General features: G+C 29.5%; 2 protein-coding genes and 1 non-coding gene across 3 annotated transcripts; 2 read left to right on the forward strand and 1 right to left on the reverse strand.

Moving 5' to 3' along the window:
- The first annotated feature begins 653 nt into the window (after positions 1–653).
- Positions 654–2,287, forward strand: LOC105111301 (mavicyanin-like). The gene is made up of 2 exons (XM_011006608.1): positions 654–916; positions 1,717–2,287. The coding sequence occupies exons 1-2, from the start codon at positions 724–726 to the stop codon at positions 2,067–2,069; spliced, it is 546 nt and encodes a 181-aa protein (XP_011004910.1). The 5' UTR covers positions 654–723; the 3' UTR covers positions 2,070–2,287.
- Positions 2,288–9,256: 6,969 nt separating this feature from the next.
- On the forward strand, positions 9,257–11,939 carry LOC105111302 (Ankyrin repeat family protein). Its single transcript, XM_011006610.1, has 3 exons — positions 9,257–9,798; positions 9,981–10,396; positions 10,694–11,939. The coding sequence occupies exons 1-3, from the start codon at positions 9,339–9,341 to the stop codon at positions 11,771–11,773; spliced, it is 1,956 nt and encodes a 651-aa protein (XP_011004912.1). The 5' UTR covers positions 9,257–9,338; the 3' UTR covers positions 11,774–11,939.
- Positions 11,940–15,904: 3,965 nt separating this feature from the next.
- Positions 15,905–15,977, reverse strand: TRNAR-UCU (transfer RNA arginine (anticodon UCU)). The gene has a single exon. It is a non-coding gene; the product is annotated as a tRNA-Arg (tRNA).
- Positions 15,978–17,561: the final 1,584 nt, after the last annotated feature.

Consider the following 17,561-nt stretch of genomic DNA (forward strand, 5'->3'; position numbering starts at 1 on the left):
CTATTAAATTTGATGCTCATTCTTTTAATTGTTATTTATTTTATTTGAAATAATTTATGAAATATTAATATTATTATTTTAATTTTTTTATCTTTTATCTTTTATTTTTTAGATTTGATCTCTATTATTTTGATTATTATTTATTTTATTTGAAATAATTTATGAAATAATATTTTTTTAATTTTATTTTTATTCAAATTTTTAATTTATAAGATTTATTTTTTATTATTTTAATAAATTTTTTTAAAAATAAAACATTAAATTAGCTTCTGGATCAATCAAAAAGCAAAGGACACCTTAACATATAAGCTCGATCAACTTGTTGCGTCGGTAATTAATAGCATAAGTGGCCAAGAACTTAATTTCAATTAATTCCATTCTACTTATTTACACGATAGAAAGTTTTAAATTAATGTTTATTATGATATTATTAAATTTGAAGAAGTTGCTGTAAAAACTCCCAGCAAAGTCATGTTTTGAAAGAGTCAATGAATTCTGGATTTCTTCAAATCATAACGGTCACAAATCCACTCACGAGTATCCCCATAATGATCCATTACTTGATTAATGGAAACCCCCACGTTTCGAGTTAAAATTAACTACCCACTACTACTCGCAACAATGCAGCTATATATACTGCAGGAACCCACGTCCGTTATATCATAGCAAGCTAACTTTTGGTCATATATCTCTCTCTCCATCTAGCCAGATACACAGAGAACAATGAAGATCACTAAAATGGCATCTTTTGCGGTTTTCTTTTGCACTTGTTTTATCATTACTACTGGTTTGTTAAATGCAGAAAAGGTGTTCAAAGTTGGGGATGAGTTAGGATGGCAAGAACCTGGACAGAACAGCTCTGCCGTGTACACTCAGTGGGCTACAAGGAACAGATTCCAAGTTGGAGATTCTCTCTGTGAGTTTATTACAGTTAGCTCATCACCTTTTAGCTAGATTAATTTTGGGTATATATTTTCCTTATGATTTTTTTTTCTACTTCTACAACCAAGTTTTGTTTTTGATGAATGACGAGAATATATCTATTAAAAGCTCTGGCAGCTTGTTTCTGACAGAAGCAAGTAAAAGAGTGAAAATTTACAACCAAGCAATGAAAGCATCATCTCTCCCTAAACTCTCCTTAGCTAAAAAATCTGCCACACTATCTCCCTCCCTCGCAACATGTTCTCTGGTTATAAAATACTTCACAAAGTGGGCAACCGTTTTCAGTTTATCGATGTGTATATGGTAGAATGCAGTTTATAAAACAATTATATGCAATGTTAATGATAACGTTTATGGAATTATAAAGTTTCTTTCATTTTTTGTTCGCTGCAAATGATGCATAAAGTTGAGTTAGTTAAACCATTGATAGAAATGGGAAGACCATGCAACTTCTTTAGGTTGCCTCTTTTTTAGGTTAGTGGTTATCGAGGGGAAAAAACAAAGACATTATACTCAGTCTTGCAATGTAAAATTTTCTTTCGTCATGAAAAAAAGAAGATGCTGTTGTTCTACTTGCTTATGAAAGTAAACATGGAAAAATGGTTGTGTCCTATATGTAAATGTCATATCTCTGAAACCAGCAAGGAATGATTTATGACCACAGGTGTCCTCGCAAGAAAACGAGTACCAGCTAAAACAAAGTTTTCTTTTTGTGCAGCCAGCAGCTTTTAAATTGTCAGATTTCTGATACGTTCGTTGTTTGCTTCTTTGCAGCGTTCGAGTATAAGAATGATTCAGTCATTGAAGTAGACAAGTGGGGTTACTATCACTGTGACGGTAGCAAACCTATCGTTGCCTTCAACAATGGTCATGGCGTGTTCAAGCTTGACAGGCCAGGGCCTTTCTACTACATCAGTGGAACCCCAAATCACTGCATGGGTGGCCAGCGTTTGCTAATTGAAGTGATGGGTCTGCACCACCATTCTCCTCTTACTGCAACTCCACCAGCTGGGCAGCTAGCACCATCCCCACAACCAAGTTCAGGAGTATTTGTCTCAGTGACACTTGGTTCATTGTCAACGCTTCTTATGGGCACATTGATTGCTTTGTTATGGTGTTCACCATAACCTATTTAATTTCCTTCTCAGCTATTATTATTATTATCTATAGGTTGGTTTTCTTGCTTTAATATATGATTTCAGCTGTTGTAGTCATGTGTTTGAGCGTTTGTCTTTTGATTCATTCGTTGCATATTGGACAATGTTGGATTTAATATGCTAGGAGCTGTACTTTGATTATTTTCAAGACATGCTATTGTTATTGAATTTCACGCATTTGATTAGTTTCTAATTAACTCCATTCATTGTGATTTAGTTCGTTTTCGATATTTTCATTGTATCTAAAAATGTTCAAGCAATGGCTGTATGCTTAAAGCCTTTGGTGCATGAAAATAGAACTTGTATTTGGCTTGTCCCAATTGCTGGGGACACTTGCAGAAGAATATAATCCTCTTCGTTCTGTCAGTTTTTAAGAAAAGTAACAAAAAGCATTATAAACATTGCAAATTGGATTTGGAATGGAGGGGTGTCCTAGAAAATAAGAATGCTTTCGTCAATTTGGATGATCGACAAAAAGATAATGATAGTTTGGAAGCCGTGGTCTTAAAATTACATCAAAATAAATCACATTACAAGGTTAAGTGAAAAATTGAACATTCCTTTGGGCATCCATGCTTGACTGCAATACGCTTTTACGGCCATGAGATCGCTGGCTTTAGAGTGCAGACACAAGCCAAGAAACATCCTTTTCCCAGCATTAACAGTAAATGGTGCAGACAAAATGGTTTCTTGTTCTTTGGACTAATATAATAATGTTCAATTACACCCCCTAAAAAAAGGGGTTAAATAAAAACAAACGAATCCCTTTCCTAACACCTGTGTGGTATGTATCAACAAGTCCAAAAAAAAGTTAAAATATGTTAAATGATTTTTATAATGAAAACGGGTATGAATTTCAATTCAACTATTAGATACATTTTAAAGGTCATATTTAATTTCATTTTAGTTTGAAAACCAGCCTAAATTTTGCCTAGAAAATATTTTGTAATATTTTTTATATTTGTTGTTTTAGGATTTCTTTCCTCTATCATTAGGTTTTAGAATTTTGTTTGGTTTAGGTTTCATTATAAGTTCTATTTAAATCATTTTATGAGTTGTTTTTTATGTGATTAATTATTCATTAATTTTAATTAAAAAAATTTAGTTTATAATTTCTTTCTCTATAGTTTAAAGTTGTAAATTTTAGGGTTTGAGGAATCTTGATTTCTTCTCATTATACGTTGTGTCAATTAATATTAGAGCAAGTTGGCTTGTTTGATAGATGAAGACAATAGCAACATCATGCTATCCTAAGACACAAAAATAGAAGTCATCAAAGATATTATAAAAGCTTGAGAGCTAATGTAAAAAACCCTACTATCGAAATTTATTTGGTGCAAACAAGTATCATGATTAGAAGAGGACACAAGAAATAGATTGAAAAGCCTTAAGTCCAAGAAGAAGTTTGAATGAGCCAAAAGGGGTTTTTTTGGCAATAACATGTATAGCTTTTGATCTAATTATTGTATTGGATTAAAATTTGGCTAGCATGTTCTAAATGCCTTGTTCCTTGTAGTATTATTTAGATATCGCTATCTAAGCTTGGAAAAAATATTCAAATTTTGCTTAGAATATGTTGTTCAAGAAAGCTATTTTTTCCTAGATATTTTAGGATTTCTTTTCTAGGGTTTCATTTTCATTACTTAGGTTTAAGTGTTTTTGTTTTCATAAAAAAGATTGATTATTCATAAAATTTATTCAAAACCTTTTAGTTTAGAATTATAAAATTTCAGAGTTTAAAAAACCATAATTTCTTATCACTCTACGTTGCGTTAGTTAGTATCAAAATAGGTTGGCTTCTTTAACAAATGGAGATACTGACAACATCATAACACCCTATGATGTAATAGTAGAGGTTATTTAGGGCAAACAAGGGCTCAAAAGGCAACATAAAAAATCCAATTATAGAGATTTGATTAGCTGGGTCAACTATTAAAGAGAGGCACAAATAGATAACATGACAAGAAGATAAATGTGTTTAAAGACTTACCTTAAGGCAAACCTATATAAGCAAACATGATTATATAAAGAGTGATGTTTACATTAGGCAAAGCATTAAGGACATTTTCGTAGTTAACTTTTTTATTAACAAGTTTTATATTGTGATGAAATTCCTTTGTTAGATAACTATAAGAATTGGAAGTATGCTTTCAACTAAAAATATTCGTTATTATAAGAAGGTATTTCTTACGAGACATAAACTTATAATATTGAAGATTGATGGTATTATACTTAAGATATGATAAAATTTATATTGGCATGCCTAAAATTTTATCACAGCAAATTTTGTGAGAATTATTAATTTTAAAGTTTGTAATGGATGATTACAAAGATATTTTATACAAGGCATATGAACAAATAAGTTATTATCATTTATCTTTTGTTCAACATTTTTAAATAGCAAGGTGGCAAAACATAAATGATGAGATTGATGAAGGTTGCAAAATTTTTACCTATTATGGAAGGGCTGATAATGAAAGATGTTCTTATAAGGTGAATGAATTTTGTTTGAAGATTTATGTTACAACTTTCAATGGAGATTTGAGTGTCGAGAAATTCATGGACCAATTTACTAATTGTGATAAATTTATAGAATATTTAAAATTATTAGATAAGAAGATAAGACAATTGATTGAGATCAGATTATAAGGAAAAGCTTTCTTATGGTTGAAGTAAGTTCAAAATATGTTGTTAGCAAAAGGTAAGATAAATGTTTGTAGTTGGTTCCCTATGAAATAATTAATAAAAAATAGATTTGTTTTTATAGATTACAAGTATAAAAACAATGATCCTAAATTAGTTAACTTGAAGCAAAGATGAACCACAAAGGAGGTAAATATAATGGGAGTTGAAACAATAAGAGTAATAGCCCTTGGACTTTATAGAAAAGAAAAAAAAAGATAATGAAACAATAAAGGAAGAATGTATACAGTCTAAAATTAGAACATATCAATGAAAAAACTACTTATTTTAAAAAACAGTTAATTAATCAATAGAAATTAAAGACAATAGAAGCAGAGGACTTCAATAAAATAATAACATTAATAACGTCACCAAAAAAGAACCAATAACCAACAACTTTAGAAGAGTAATAATTTTTTGGATTGGTGATTTATATTAATTGGTCAATAAATCCTACTATTGGAAACAAAATCACTGGAACTAGAAACAAAGTGTCTCTTTTACAGTTAAATGATAGCGAGAGTTATAAAAATTTATAATTGTTGTTATTAGCTCTCACACTTATATTAAAAGTACATTTACTTTTGTATAGATATTTAGTAATATTTTTTAAAAATCTCAAAGAACTTAAATAATATACTTGACTAAATTATTTTAGCTCTAACTTCTTAATTCTTAGTTTTGTACAAAATAATTTTAACATTTAATATTCTTTTCCTCTAAACTTGTTTTTTCAAACACCATAACTCTAAGCTTCTTCTACAACTGCCAAAATACTTCTGCCTTAAATGATTTTGTATGTGTCTATGTACACACACACACACACTACTTGTTCTTAAACAAATCAACTCCAGAAGACTCCAGGTGTCAAAACATGTCTACCTTAAGTGATTTTGTAAAAATATATACTCATTTTCTTTCCACTTGCTCTCTTATGAAATTGAAACAAGTATCATTATGCTTTGATTATTAATGATGAACTTGAGTTTCTGCTAATGCAATTGTAGACTTGTTATCAATATACATTTTTGTTGTTTCTTACTATTATTGTCACTCTTCTAGTACTTTTTCTCAACCACATTGCATGATATACATAAAAAAAAGATATAGCAATGTAATCTACTTCACATATTGATAATGCACCAATAGGTTGTTTCTTGGAAGACTAAGTAAAAATAGCTTCTCTAAAATAAAACATAAAACCAGTTATGCTTTTCTTATCTTTAAGATTTTCATCCTAGTAATTTTCATTATAACCACTGATATTGAAATTTTATGAAGATGAATAAAAAAAATGATGATTGAAAGATCGTTTGATAAAATAAAAAATTCTTTTTTATGCCTTCAAATGTGAATTCCTTGGATTCTCCATGAACTTGCTAACCAATCCAACTCCAAATAAAATATTAGGTCTAGTACATATTAAGTATTATAAATACTCTATAAGGCTCTTGTAATAAGTTGGATTCATTAATGCTTATTCTTATTCTCTTGTTAGCTTAATTCAACACTCAACTAGTATATCTATATGTTGAAAATCTTATATAACAAATTTATTCAAGATATGTTCAACATATTTAGTTTATGAAAGAAAATTTTCATTATTAAATTATTTCACTTTAATTCCTAGGAAGTAGGTCATAAGACCTAAGTCTGTCATTTCAAATTTCTTTACCATAAATTGCTTGAATTCTTCAATCATGATGAATCATCACCTGTAAAAATTAAGTCATCCATATATAAACAAATAAACATCATACTACCTTGTGAGTTGTTCTTCACATAAAAGACATACTTAAACAGACATCTAACAAAAGCATTTTTTGTAAAATAATCATAAATCTTATAATTTTATGCTTTTAATACTTGTTTAGGCCTATAAAAAGTTTTCTTTAGCTTGCACATTTTTTTTCTTCTTTTTCAATAACATATCTAGGTGTTTGCTCTACATAGACTTCATCTTCAAGATTTTATTTGAGAAAAAAAAACTTAACATACATCTTGAATAATCTTTATGTGCTGCCATTAAGATAAACAATTTTATAGTTTCCATTATTATAACTAAAGTAAAAATGATTTTTTATAATTAATCATATTATATTGTTTGTTTCCTTTTGCTACCAATCTAACTTTATATTTCTTAACCTTTTCTGTTGTATTTCTTTTAGTTTTAAAGATCCATTTTACTTCTATTATTTTGTATCCTTCATAAAGTGATGTTAGCTTTCAAGTACTTTTTTTTATTAATAGCACTGACTCTTTATTCAGTGCTTTTTTTCATTTAGCTTAGTAAGAAGTTTCTTTAAATGTAATAAAATCATTAATTGTAAACAAACAAAACATGCTAGCATTATCAAGATTAATTCTTTTTGTGGCATCATATATCACTTATATATGATTCTTATATTTCTCGTAACTGATTTTGAAGAACCAACTGGACTATTAGCTTGAGGAGGTGATGATAGTGCTACCTAGAATTCTTTTTCATGCTTTGGTATTTGTTCTTCTTATATAATCAATTGTTATGCTTGATTTTCAATGTTCTAGTCCTACATTTGCTCTTCATTAAAATGCACATCTTTTAACATTACCACCATCTTAATAATTGGATTATATAGATTATAACCACATGAATTATCATCATACCACAATAGAATACACTTATGCTTTTTTTATTTAAGCTTAATTCTCTTCTCTTATTGGATTTTGGAGTACGCTATACTAACAAAAAATCCTCAGAGGATTAATTGCTTCTTATAGTTTGATCTTCTAAAGTCTTTTTATAAGAAATATGCTCAATAAATAAACAATATAAACCACTTACATGTTTAAAAATTCTTTAAAATACCTTTTTTGTTTTTTGTTTTTAGCATACACTTAACCATACTAGAATGATTATATTCTTCCTTTCAAACACTCGACTTTGTTGAGGTGTTTAAGTTATAGTTGATTAATATTATATGTTATTTTCTTTACAATAATCATCAAATCCATATGATATGTACTTTTTACCCCATTTTACTCTTAAACATTTAACTTACATCCACTTTGTTTTTTTACTAAATTTCTAAAATCCTTAGATCTATTCATTACTTTCTTCTTTTATTTTAATAGATACACTCATATTTTACCATTGTAATCATCTATAAAAATAAAAAAATACATATAGCCACCAATTAAAGTAGGTTGAATGAGACCATATATGTCCAAGTGCACAAAATCAAGAGGTTGTGCTGCTATTGAACTTTTTCTTAGAAAAGACTTTATATATTGCTTTCCCATGACATATATCCCACATAATCTATTTGTGTGATCTAACTTTGTCGTTCTAGTAACCATCTTATTCTTCTCTAATATTATTAAATCTTGATAATTTAACTACTCATATCAAAGATGCCAAAAAGTTGAAACATTACTGACTTTGATCCTAAAACATTTTGATTGATAGATATTTAGATTTAGTGAAAACATTTTATTCTTTGGTATTTTTATAAAAGTAATAATCATTCCCTCTTCATCAAATATGCTAAGATTTTTGTTTCTTATTTGCATTGCAAATCCCTTCTCAAGAAATTTTTCTAAACTCTAAATATAATTCTTTATATCTAATATATAATAAACTACTTAAATAAATTTATGCTCACCATTTTTTAGTTTAATAAAAACTTTGTCTCTACTTTCAATTGGTATTTAAGAGAGATCACTCAATGTGATGTTGCCGATGTATTTTTCATCAAGTTCAAAGAACATTTCTTTCATAACACATATATGATTAATTGCTCATGTGTCAATATAATGACCTAAAATTTTAAAATAATTTTAAATATTTTAATAGTCATTTATGTAAAATAAGGTGTTTTTTAAATGATGTCATCATTATTCAATTTCGTCAAAATATAATTACACCTAATTATATAAAAATTACAAAAATATAACATTTCTTTGAATATACAAAACCATTTTCAAAGTAGGAAAATTCACCCTTCTTTATAAACCACGTTAAATAAATTTTTTGAAGAAAATAAACACAACTTTTGATTCAACTATTGTTTGAGATTTTTTTTCTTTATTTATTTATTTATTTCATAGTTATGTTTTATAATTGTATTTGGTTTAATTTTCATTACCTATGTCGGTTTTAGTTCCCATTTAACTTCTTTTTTTTTGTTATTTTTCATATGAGATATTAATTGTTTATAAAATTCATTCACAACTTTTCAGCTTCACGACCGTAAGTAAAATTTTAGAGCTTCGAGGAGCTTTTTTTTTTTTTTTTGTGCTAGAGGATGCATTTTGCAACATTATATCTTCCTTGAAGAAGATTCTGGGAAGATGGCAAATGTGTCGAGGAAACTGGTATGGTTGACAAAGTCAATGTCCCGCTGGAAAAGTAGGAACATAAAGGGAACAAGACTCGTTCCCTCACTTTCTTGGTTGTTTCTTTCTACATGTTTATTTAATTACTGTCATTTTTTCCCAAAGATATTCTTGCACCGAATAATATTTCCTGTAAGTGCAGTCTTTTGCTTTCTCTAAGAAAATTACAAGCTCAAGGAGATGGATCCAGCACTTTACAGAGCAGTTTTATCCAATGATATTCATGCATTTAACAGTTTAGTTCTACAAAATGAAGCAATTCTTGACCAAAGAACCAGCACTGCCTCCAACACAGTGCTTCACCTTGCTTCAAAATTTGGACATGTTGACTTGGTGATGGAAATCATTAAGTTGCGGCCAAACATGGTAGAAGCTGAGAACAAGATGCTGGAGACTCCTCTGCATGAAGCCTGTCGCGAAGGAAAATCAAAGATTGTATTGCTGCTATTACAGACAAGTCCATGGGTGGCCAGCAAGTTTAACATGGAAAATCAGTCTCCATTACTCATCGCTTGCAGTAATGGGCATCTCAAAGTAGTCAAGGTTTTGTTGAATCAGCCATTGTTTCTGAGGTTAGAATATGATATTAATCCTCTTGGTCTGACATCTCTACATGTGGCTGCATCAAAAGGCCATACAGGTATGTGCCTATTTCGCTTGTCAATAGATAAGCATATTTACCTTTTAACACGCTTAATTACTAGTACATTGAAATTGGTTGGTTACTGTTTAAGCTTCTTCTTCTTCTTCTTTTCATTTTATACAGATAAGCTGTATCATGTTCAATTTATGTAATAATCGATCACGGGTGTGCTGATGCAGATATAGTGAAGATGTTATTACAAGCGTGCCCAATTATGGCCCAGAAGATTGACAGTGACGGATGTAATCCTCTGCACTATGCTTGTAAAAATGGTCACTTGGAGATAACAAAATTACTTCTAAGGCATGACTTGGACCTTACTCTGATATATAATAACAAGGGTTTCAAACCATTGCACTTGGCAGCAATTCATGGCAATGGCACAATCCTTGAAGAATTTCTGGCTATGGCTCCAACATCTTTTGATTGTCTCACAACCGATGGAGACAATGTATTTCATCTTCTCGTAAGATTCAATGCTCACAGTGCCTTCATGTGCTTGGAACATGTGTTCAGTGATACCAATCTATTCCAACAACCAGATCAATTTGGCAACACCATTCTGCACATTGCAATCTCCGGAGGACTCTATCATGTATGGATCTGTGTGTGTGTGTGTGTGTGTGTGTGTGTGTGTGTGTGTGTGTGTGTGTGTGTGTGTGTGTGTGTGTGTGTGTGTGTGTGTGTGTGTGTGTGTGTGTGTGTGTGTGTGTGTGTGTGTGTGTGTGTGTGTGTGTGTGTGTGTGTGTGTGTGTGTGTGTGTGTGTGTGTGTGTTCTTTCTGGGCACAATAGAAGCACAAACTTTAATTATGCATCATTATAGTATCATGTACACCTCCTGCCCTCTGATGATTGGTATAGTATAACGTAATTTGTTTGAGCTCATTCCAGTTAGCAGGCAGTATCATCAATGAAAGAAAAGTGGACATCAATCATCTAAATAATAGAGGACATACAGCGCTTGACATCCTAAACCATGCTGGAAGCAGTTTAGAAATCCAGGATCTTAGAGACATGTTGAAGAAAGCTGGTGGAAAATTAGGTACTGGTCTTTTTTGGTCACAAAATTCTGAAAGCCCCAGAGATGCACTAGAGCGAGAATTTGACCTGCAGCTGCAGCTTGGTTGTGGATCTGAAAGACACCAACTTTCTCAAGCACATGCTGCGGAAAACATCCCAGTCACAACGAGTATGCCCGAATTAATCACGAGAACCGATGCAAGTGGTGAATCTCTTCAGCTTCATGTTAACAATGATAATGATCTAACTCAATCAGAATACTTGTCAGACGAAACAAAAGGCTCCTCACTTTACAGGCATTCCTTCAGGCATGAAAACATAATACGCAGGAAAAAGCTAATGAAAGTTCACAAGCGCCATCAAAGGAAGCAACACAGGGCATACACTGAGGCACTACAGAATGCAAGGAACACACTCACAGTAATCGCTATTATGATTGCTACGGTGACTTTTACAGCAGGCACCAATCCTCCAGGTGGTGTCTACCAGGATGGGCCATTGAAAGGAAAATCAACAGCAGGCAGGACATCAGCTTTTAAGGTTTTTTCAATCACCAACAACATTGCCTTGTTCACATCCTTATGCATTGTAACAGTTCTAGTTAGCATCATCCCCTTCCGAAGAAAGCCGCTAATGAAGCTATTGGTGGTTGCTCACAAGGGCATGTGGGTGGCAGTGTCATTCATGGCTGCCGCTTACATTGCAGCAATATGGGTGATTATGCCAGATAGTCATGGGAATGTTTGGACATTTGAGGCTCTAATTTCCATTGTCGCTGGTACTCTAGGATCAGCTTTCATTTGTCTTGGGGTTAAGTTGGTTGGACACCATCTGAGGAAATCAAAGTGGAGGAAAGAGCAGGATGGTGCTGGTTACAAATATGACAACCATTCAATTTCTCAGAATTCTGATGAAGCGAGTGCCATAACTGATGGTTATCATACGTATTGAATGTTTTCACGAGCATATGCTGCATCCACTTTTCTCACGAAAAGCAAGAGAAATAAGGTTTTCGTTTAGCTAGCTGAACGAGCCTCTTTTCGCGCATCGACAACCTTCCCACTAAGGTTCCACCTTTGGTTCCAAGAATGAACAATTTCCATGATCCCTTTGGTGGGCGGTTCCTGGAAATTCATATAGTGATTGTTTGAAATTATAGTAACGATTTTTGGTTTTTTTAAAGTAAAATTTTAATTTTTTAAGAAAAAAAGTTTTCAAAATCAACAATCTAAATGTCAACAAATAATTATATTTTTCTGGATTACATTGAATTATTTGAAAAGTAAAGGGACTTATATAAATATAATGGTTCGTGAGTTTTAATTATCAAGTTTTAAATCTAGGATTATGCATGATTGTCGCATCCATTCCTGTAATTTATTGGGATACATGAATGCCAATTCTCCATTTTTCTTAGTATGATGGAAGGAAGGTGAACCAAAAAATCACTGTGTTATTAAGGATACCAACAACTATTTTATTGTTGGCTCCCTTTGATTGAGCCTCTTGTCCAGCGTTGGAGATCATCTTGATGTTTTATTTTGCAGCATGGAAGGAGCTAAATCGAAACTGGATAACTAAACAAGGAGAAATCTCAGTAAATCCCATATATATATATATATAAAATCAAAATCTCTCCAAAAATACTGCAAAAGGAGCCATGTGGAACAGGGATTAATAGCCTTACTCTAATTTGATTTCTTTACTCATCATGAAAAAAATTCCTGTATGAGAGTCCTTTAATCAAATTTAAAGTTAATTATAGAAGAGGAACGAGATTCATGAATCAGGAAAGGCGTCAGTAGATAAGGTAGGAGGATAGGAATAAAACACCACCTCCATGTTCTTCCAAAAGAAATAAATTATAAGTCATGCGGTCCTGTCATGTATGGACAATAGTGAGGAGACCCACCAAAAAAACTCGATATTTCTCTATACATTAAACTAAGAAAATATCTCTTTATGAGCATGCCCTTAATTCTATATCTAAAAGAGTAAATAAATTTGGGAACCACATCTTCATTAAACTGGGCTATTGTTTTTGCGTAGGAAAAACTTGTAATTAATTTAAGTTAATTTAGCAAATTTAAAACTTAAATTATAAGATTAGAAAATTGCTAGACTAAAAAGAAAATAAAAAAGCATTCAAAAAAATAATGTCAATTTGCATTAATTTTTTAAATGCATGATCTTGGATATTACATCATAAACACTCTATCTAAAAAAATTACAAAACTCATTTCTCAACCAATTAAATGTTGAAGGATTAACTTGTAAAAAGAATATTAATTACATAAAAGAATCTACAATAAAAAATAACAATTAAAAAAATAGAGATCAAAATTCAAATATAAATAAATTCTATTTTTGATTGAAGGGTGAAATTGAAAATAACAAAAAAATAATAAAAAGAATGAGGATTTAAATTGAAATTACAAACTAAAAAAATTATTAAAAAGTATAATTCAAAAGAAAAATCAATTCAACAGAAGGCCTAAAAAATAATCAAAGGAATGAGAGCCAAATAAAAAAAAAATATATGGCCAATTCAGATGAAATAAGAATAACAAAAAAATAATAAAAAGAATGAGGATTTAAATTGAAATTAAAAACTAAAAAAATTATTAAAAAGTATAATTGAAAAGAAAAATCAATTCAATAGAAGGCCCAAAAAAATGAGAGTCAAATTGAAAAAAATAATATATGGCCAATTCAGATGAAATAAGAAAATTAAAAACAAATAAAACTTCTACTAAAAAACCAACAAAAAAAAATTATAATAAAAAAAGAAGTATTGAAGTTAAAATACTAACTACAAAAAGAGTCAAACTGTTATTTTTAGAGGAACAAAAAAGAAAATATACTAGTGATAAATTAGGCAATCACAATTGATATGTGCCGCTCTACCAAGAAAAAGACATGGTAAAGTGTCCGACAATACGATAAAATAGCATTTTTAAACATTGGGAGACACTGTACACACCTTCTATTTGATAATGAGTGTGCCATATACACCCAATTTTTTTTTTGTATTATTTTTATATTTATTCAAATATTAAATTACATAACAAAAAACCATTGTTAAAATATAAAAATGTTCATTGACAATAGTTATACATGTTTTTCTTTTAAGGGTGTTTTATAATTTTCATTATGCTTTTTAATATTTTTTTATTTTTTTATTTAGTCAAATATCAAATTGCTTTTAAATTGACATTATAATACAAAAATACTGCATGGTAAAGTATCCGACAACATGACAAAATAGTATTTTTAGATATCGGGAGACACTGCATACACCTTCTATTTGATAGTGAATATGTCATATACACCCAAATTTTTTTTTTGTATTATTTTTATATTTGTTCAAATATTAAATTACATAACAAAAAACCATTGTTAAAATATAAAAATGTTCATTGACACTAGTTATACGTTTTTTTCTTTTAAGGGTGTTTTATAATTTTCATTATGCTTTTTAATATTTTTTTATTTTTTTATTTAGTCAAATATCAAATTGCTTTTAAATTGACATTATAATACAAAAATACTGCTTATTGGTAGTTTTATTTTTATTTTTTTGTTTTCAAATGTATGATTAAAATAAAAAATCATTTATTTTAACTCAATCAATTTGATAATAACTAATAAATCCTATAAAAAAAAACTTCAATTTCTTTAAGAACAAATGTTAAATGTTTTTGGTGAAAAGATAAAATCATCATCACAATATTGAAGCAAATAATGTTTTTGAACACGCCTCTAGACTGTTTTTGCAATGATATTTAGCTTATTTTAATGGTTTGATTGCTCTTAAATTGACATTATAATACAAAAATACTGCTTATTGGTAGTTTTATTTTTATTTTTTTGTTTTCAAATGTATGATTAAAATAAAAAATCATTTATTTTAACTCAATCAATTTGATAATAACTAATAAATCTTATAAAAAAACTTTAATTTCTTTAAGAACAAATGTTAAATGTTTTTGGTGAAAAGATAAAATCATCATCACAATATTGAAGCAAATAATGTTTTTGAACACGCCTCTAGACTGTTTTTGCAATGATATTTAGCTTATTTTAATGGTTTGGAAAATGATTAGATGAATAAAGAATTGTGCCTTTAGTGGAACTTACACGTTGCCAATTTTGTTTTCATTCCATTGTTTTCAAAAAGTACTTCTGATCGAGCAAGACTTCGATGATGATTTGGGCTTAATCAAGTGTTAGGTTTGTCTCTTCTATTATTGAAAAAGCAGAGAGTGATAATGAAGCAATTAAGGCTCTAATCAATCAAATTCCAACTCTAAATATCATATATATATATATATATATATAGGCAAAAGTAGGGTTATGATAATGGTGGCTTGTAGCATAAAGGGGGGTTATTTTCAACAAACAAAAACCAAAAAATGTTTCAATAAGTCTCGTATTAGCTGACAAGAAAACCTCTTCCCTCATGTGAGATTAAGCCCCAAAATCATAAAGCATTAAAACCAGTGATTAATGACATTTCACCTTACCAAACTGCCTGATATCTAGAAGCAAGAACAATACCCAAAAAAGGGATTAAAGCCAGCAATATGATGTAAATTTAATGGTTTTTTCAAGTTAAAACTACTCTTAAAATACTCTGAGAAATAATTTATATATTTTTTTATTAACATATTGAGATTACGTCCATGTGCATATCCAAATATAATATTTATATAATATATGAACTCATATATTCATGTAAATTATATTTCTTGCGAACTTTCTATTCTGTATTATAAAATAGGAAGCAAACTCATTTAATAATTAGTCTAAACCTCCAAAAATAAAGGAAATCAAATATATCTTATGAAAAGTAAATTTTGCTAATTCTTTTAGATAAATGAGAAAATTCCATATTATCTGGAGATATCGAGAAATCTTTTTTTTTTTTAATAAAAGAATAGAATATTGAGGAGCCTCTCTAGTAATCTCTCAACTCGTCAACTCGTGACCTTTTTCTAGTGAGTACTAAAAACAAAATAAAATAAAATCACCTTCTCACGAGCCCCTTCCCACTAGAATAAAGTTGTGCCATAAAAGGTGCACGCCCAGTGGGACTCGAACCCACAATCGCTTGATTAGAAGTCAAGCGCCTTATCCATTAGGCCATGGGCGCTTTACGATATCGTGTCTCACTAGTATTTACATAAACCATAGTTCACATTATTTCATTTCCCTTCTTTTCGTTTCTAATAAACCAAACTTCAAAAGTGAACCCAAAATCCAAAACCCGTCCTTAAATTGAAAAACTTAAATCCCATCTAAAATCACATATCCTAAATATTGAACCTAGATTCAAATTCAAAATCACAAACTCAAACTTAATAACAAAATAATAAAATATAAAGTAGGTACAATAAAAAAAAAATACTATCTTTAAGAGAATTTAAGACTCGCTAAGGATGAAATAAATTGAAAATAAATGTAATTATTATTATAATTGTGAAATATAGTTTATATATGAATTGCTATAATGTTTATAAATTCATTAAAATATTTTTATCTATTTTAAATAAAATATTCTATAATGTTTATAAATTCAAATATTTTTATCTATTTTAAATAAAATATGAATTGGATTAATTAGTTCTTAAAAGGATAAAATTAATGATAGTACAACATATATGAAATGGCACTACTTGTTTGAATGATGGGAAGACAAATAGAAATGCTTAATTATTTGTAAAATCCAAAGATAAACACTAGAAAGTTTCATCACCTAATTTCCAAACGAGATTAGGGCATGGAAATGATAGAATTTGGGATAAGATTCTTCATAGAAGTTATATCTAGGGGTTACTAACCTTATATAAATTGAAGCTATAAAACTCTATATAAGAATTAAAATCTAAGGGTGGGTCGAATTGGAACCATACTGGATAATTTTACATGTTGTAATAACGAGTATTTTTGGATGCTTTAATGGAAGAACTGAGTTTTAATTACTTTAGTAAATGTATAGCTCTATGTCTTAGTTTTTTTTATAAATACAAGACACATCCAAAATAGTGAACCCAAATTATTTTTTTATTATTATTTTTACTCAAATGGAAACAATTTTTATAGTAATCCTAGGTGTCATAAAAATAGTAACCACTAATGGAATAAATTTTAAATGAAGTTATCAATGATCTTTTCTAACAAATACATAATACATATGTGAGGACCAGTTAACTTTGATATCTTAAACAAATACAAATTTTTATGGTACATCCCATGTAAGCATCTTTTCGCATTATGATGCGTGATGTATTGTAATTAATTAATATTAAACTTAGTATTCTAACATATGTACAATGTGTCATCATATAATTGCATTAATTAAATAAAGTATACTAAAAGCTTGTCCACTAACCAACTTAGCACATCCTACTAGCTTTATATGACTAATACCCTAGTAATTGCAAATCATATCATCAAATTCAACATCATTATCATCATCATCAAATTTAGGAATAGAAATCTTATCATTCCATTTTCACTTGAAGTCTCAACTAAACCCAAAATACCATCATTTGTATTTTCATTAGGTTGAAAATCATAATCAATGCAAATATTTACATAGTAATACATACTTGGATTAATTAATCTTATAAATTATAGTATTAATGAAAAGTTAACTCCACCCCTAATTATCCTATGCGAACCACCCAATTATGATGCTCGCATACTTCTTTGAGTAAAATAAGGATCAGAACCT

Source organism: Populus euphratica, unplaced genomic scaffold (assembly GCF_000495115.2).
Source record: "Populus euphratica unplaced genomic scaffold, PopEup_1.0 scaffold290.1, whole genome shotgun sequence".
Lineage (NCBI taxonomy): Eukaryota > Viridiplantae > Streptophyta > Magnoliopsida > Malpighiales > Salicaceae > Populus > Populus euphratica.